At 36.5% G+C, this 3,767-nt stretch overlaps 1 protein-coding gene across 1 annotated transcript in view; it reads left to right on the top strand.

The window, feature by feature from the left end:
* The window catches only part of fgf14 (fibroblast growth factor 14), a 61,153-nt gene that overhangs the window by 51,979 nt on the left and 5,407 nt on the right, over window positions 1-3,767 (top strand). Inside the window, exon 4 of the mRNA XM_016477593.1 lies at window positions 2,851-3,049. Coding sequence (XP_016333079.1) covers window positions 2,851-3,049 — 199 coding nt within the window. The remainder of the gene's footprint in view (window positions 1-2,850; window positions 3,050-3,767) is intronic.

Genomic DNA, 3,767 nt, shown 5'->3' with positions numbered 1-3,767 from the left:
ATGCACTAGACACGGCCCTGTGTGCTAAAGCCTCCCAGTGTCTTTAGACTAGTTTTTGTGTTATGTGTTTTGTTGGCGTTCTAATTCTGTTTCTCCTGTGCTTCAGATCTCACTCCACCTGCATTCACCCTGCATTCTGCCTGCCATGTCCGACCAACAAACTACTCACTCAACTCTGCCAACATATCTCTGGCCTGTTTAGTTTCCAGCTCACCTCAGCCAACAATCTTCAACAGCAAATGAGAGATGGATTGTGTTGTCTGATTTTTGGCAATAAATGAATTTTATTTGCATATTTTTTAGTCTGTGTTCTGCTTTTGGGTCCAAAGCTGTGTTTGGTTACAACACTTTTACCTTTCTATATGCCTAACAGCATATTTATTTGGCAAGGATTGATGCATTCTGTGCTGAAAATCACCAGTTGGTGGGATCTGGTTTGTTTTAAGGCCCTTGGTTAGCATGAAGTCAATGAAGTCAGCTGTTAATGTTTAATCATGGGTGCAAGAGAGCCCTCCAAAACACATCAGAGTTCAACTCCCTTACATAATGCAATTTCATCCCGTTTATTCTGCCATTGCATCTGACTAACATGCCACTTAGTTCCTGTCTCCACTCTTTTTCTAACCAAGTACCTTGTCTGGGGTCGACAAGAAACAATTTAACAGAAATAATAGGCAGGAAGGAGTTCTGTGGAAATGCTTTTCCCTCAGCTGAAAATAAAACAATTGGGCTCCAATTTTATACAATTTAGCATCTTTGTAGTAATATTTTTCCAAGAACAATTGGTGGTTCTTAATATCTTTTGAAAAAAGAGACTGGGGGAAAGTGGGTTCAGCTTTCTTTATTATATATTATGGGGGATTCCATTTTTTGATTAACTGACCATTTTAAATATATGAGACATTAAATCTCATATTCATCAGTATTATTTTTGCAAAAAAGTATTTAGGAAGTGCATTACTGTAAAATCTGCCTTATTTGTCAATTGGAAGAGACTTTTAGAAGAAGAGACGCATATATGCGTTTAGAACTTGCTGTCTTATTCAGATATGAGGTCTTTAATGTGTAGTTTAATGATGGGTGTTAATGGAACTTGTAGATTTATAAATGATAGTTTTGGTGTTATTTACCAATAGAGAAGTGCTCCTAGGATTATTGAAGTGGTGGAGTTATTGAATTGACAGCAAGCCTGGAAGCTTTAATCGATGCAATAATTTGCAGTGTAATGCAATATACACAGTGTTTACATATGGCACCAAATAATGGGTCATACAGAGCAGATGAATGGAATTCACTGGCTAAATTAAGTCATTTTGGAGAAGACTGTATGTGTGTGTGTGTGTATATATATATATATATATATATTTAGTTGCTACTGTACATACATAGTGAGTCTGTTTTTAGTAAATCATTAAAAGTGACTTGTTGTTATAATGACTATATTTAATTATTTTAGTGATAATGCTGTATGACATTCAGTGTAAATCTGAAAGCAAATAAAACACAGCCACATCACTGAATTACCACTTGAATTACCTTCATTTTTAAGTAAGATCTCTGTTTCACAACTCTGTGTGACAGCTGTGCTGTTTTTATTTTAATCGTTTGATTAATCTGATGGAGTAATATGTTCTAGATAAGGAAGTGTGAGATGTTTAGGAAAATATGGGACATTTTAATCAGATTTACGGCTTCAGTTTCCATAGAGAGAAAACCATGTTCCTTTGAACTTCTCATTTTGAGAAATAATTTTTAGATTTAATATTTACAGATAATGTTTACTGCTCCTGCTAGATTCACAGTCTGGCATGATCCCAAACTTTTCAAATGAACTGCAAAATGAAATTTCGTGGAGCCAAATGAAGTGTGGGAGTACAGTATGCCCACAATTTGCTCCAAGTTTCTTTTTAGGTGTGGAATCAGATGCACTGAAAAGATGGCGAAGAAAAGGTTGGAATGCCCTTGCCAAAGTGTGGATTGTGCAATTGGATATGGATATTTGTAGAAAAGAATAGACATAGCATGGCTGAGCATGGCACCTGGAGTGAAGGTGAAAGTAGAGATTAATTTGTCATGAGCGAATATCACATTTTGTCTTGGGGCCAATTATTTTGTCTGTATGCTCATTCAGGTATCAGCAGACAGACCTGTAGTGCCTGCCTACAGATTAGACCTCAGGCGTATCACCATGCATACAGAGTAATAGGAAAATGTACAGGAATTTGAATGCAATTTTGGGAAGTCTCTGTGTTTTGTTACCAAGTTTGCGGTTTCTATTCTGCTGATTAAACAAACCAAAACTCCACTTACCATTGTACTGTCTGTCCAACTGTCTGTATAATCATGCATCTTATAAATGTTATTTGGAGTGGACACCATATTTAATGAATGATTGGAAACAAGCTGTACAAGACAGAAGTGTCTATTGAATCTTTTCAATAGCGGTTCTGGTTAATAGAAAATGTCCCTCATCTGACTTAAATCTGTATGTTATAAATCAGGGTTTCCCAGTCCTGAGTTTGCAAACGCTTAGGGGTTTGTGATGGAACTGGAGGGGGGTTGTAAGATGCGATAGAAATGGCAACGCTAAATGGATGCATTATTAATATTATGTAGAATAATAGGTAATAATTTTTTTTTTAATTATATATAATTAGGTAAAACAGATATAATCACTATACTTCACTATTCATAAATGATAATAGTAGTTGTTTTAAGTATTTAATTAATTATTAATTTATTTTAATTATTCATGTGAAGATATTTTGAAATTTGTATGTTTTTTCTAAATCCTTTTTCTAAATCCCACACAAAATTTCACCAATCCTCTTTTGTCTCTCTTTCTTACAGGAACTGTTTACGCCAGAATGCAAGTTTAAAGAGTCTGTGTTTGAAAACTACTATGTGATCTACTCATCCATGCTGTATAGGCAGCAGGAGTCGGGGAGAGCATGGTTCCTTGGCTTAAATAAAGATGGCCAGGCCATGAAGGGGAACCGGGTGAAGAAAACTAAACCAGCTGCTCACTTCCTGCCCAAGCCATTAGAAGGTAAAGCATGCTCTGAAAACCTCAAGAGAACAGTTAACATCGAGGTCACTGTGGCACTGGCAGAATGGTAATGAAGTGCACAAATCCCTGAGAGATATGCTTTTGCTTGATGCCTTTTTACAGTTTTTCTCATACATTTTTTCAAACTAAGGTCAAGGTTTTCAAAACAAGGAACACAGGCATCTGAACACTTTTCCAAAACAGGTTGTACATTTTCATCACGTTAATACAAATGACAGCATACATAATTTTCATCGAAAACCCATACACAAAAAAATCTCCCGTTCAAAGTTCATGTTTTCAAAAAGTTTAATACAAACAACTACAGAAATGGAGGAGGTAGAAGAAGATAAGAGAGAATAGGATGAAGAGATAAAGATGAGAGAGTAAGAGCGGAGGAGGAAGACAGATGATGGAGATGATATAAGGAGATGATATAAGAAGAGGTGAGAAGAGAGAAAGGGGACAGCATTCTCAAATGAAATGAGAGAGTCTAATTGACACTGAATCATAGTCTCTTGATAAAGGCCAGACAGAGTTCAACATAATGCGAGCAGACCTATATTGACTCAAGAAAACCAAGAAAAGAGGGAGGAATGTCATTGGTCAGTGATTACCCAACAATCTGCACTGTGATCTCGTGGGGCTGTACAACATCCGTGCCACCATCTTCACCATTCCTTCCTTACATGCAGAGCTTGGGGGAAGTGGAAAAAAA

This window comes from Sinocyclocheilus anshuiensis, unplaced genomic scaffold (genome assembly GCF_001515605.1).
Source record: "Sinocyclocheilus anshuiensis isolate Anshui unplaced genomic scaffold, SAMN03320099.WGS_v1.1 scaffold1620, whole genome shotgun sequence".
Lineage (NCBI taxonomy): Eukaryota > Metazoa > Chordata > Actinopteri > Cypriniformes > Cyprinidae > Sinocyclocheilus > Sinocyclocheilus anshuiensis.
The sequence above is the reverse complement of the archived record's forward strand: the minus strand, read 5'-3'. Positions and strand labels throughout refer to the sequence as shown.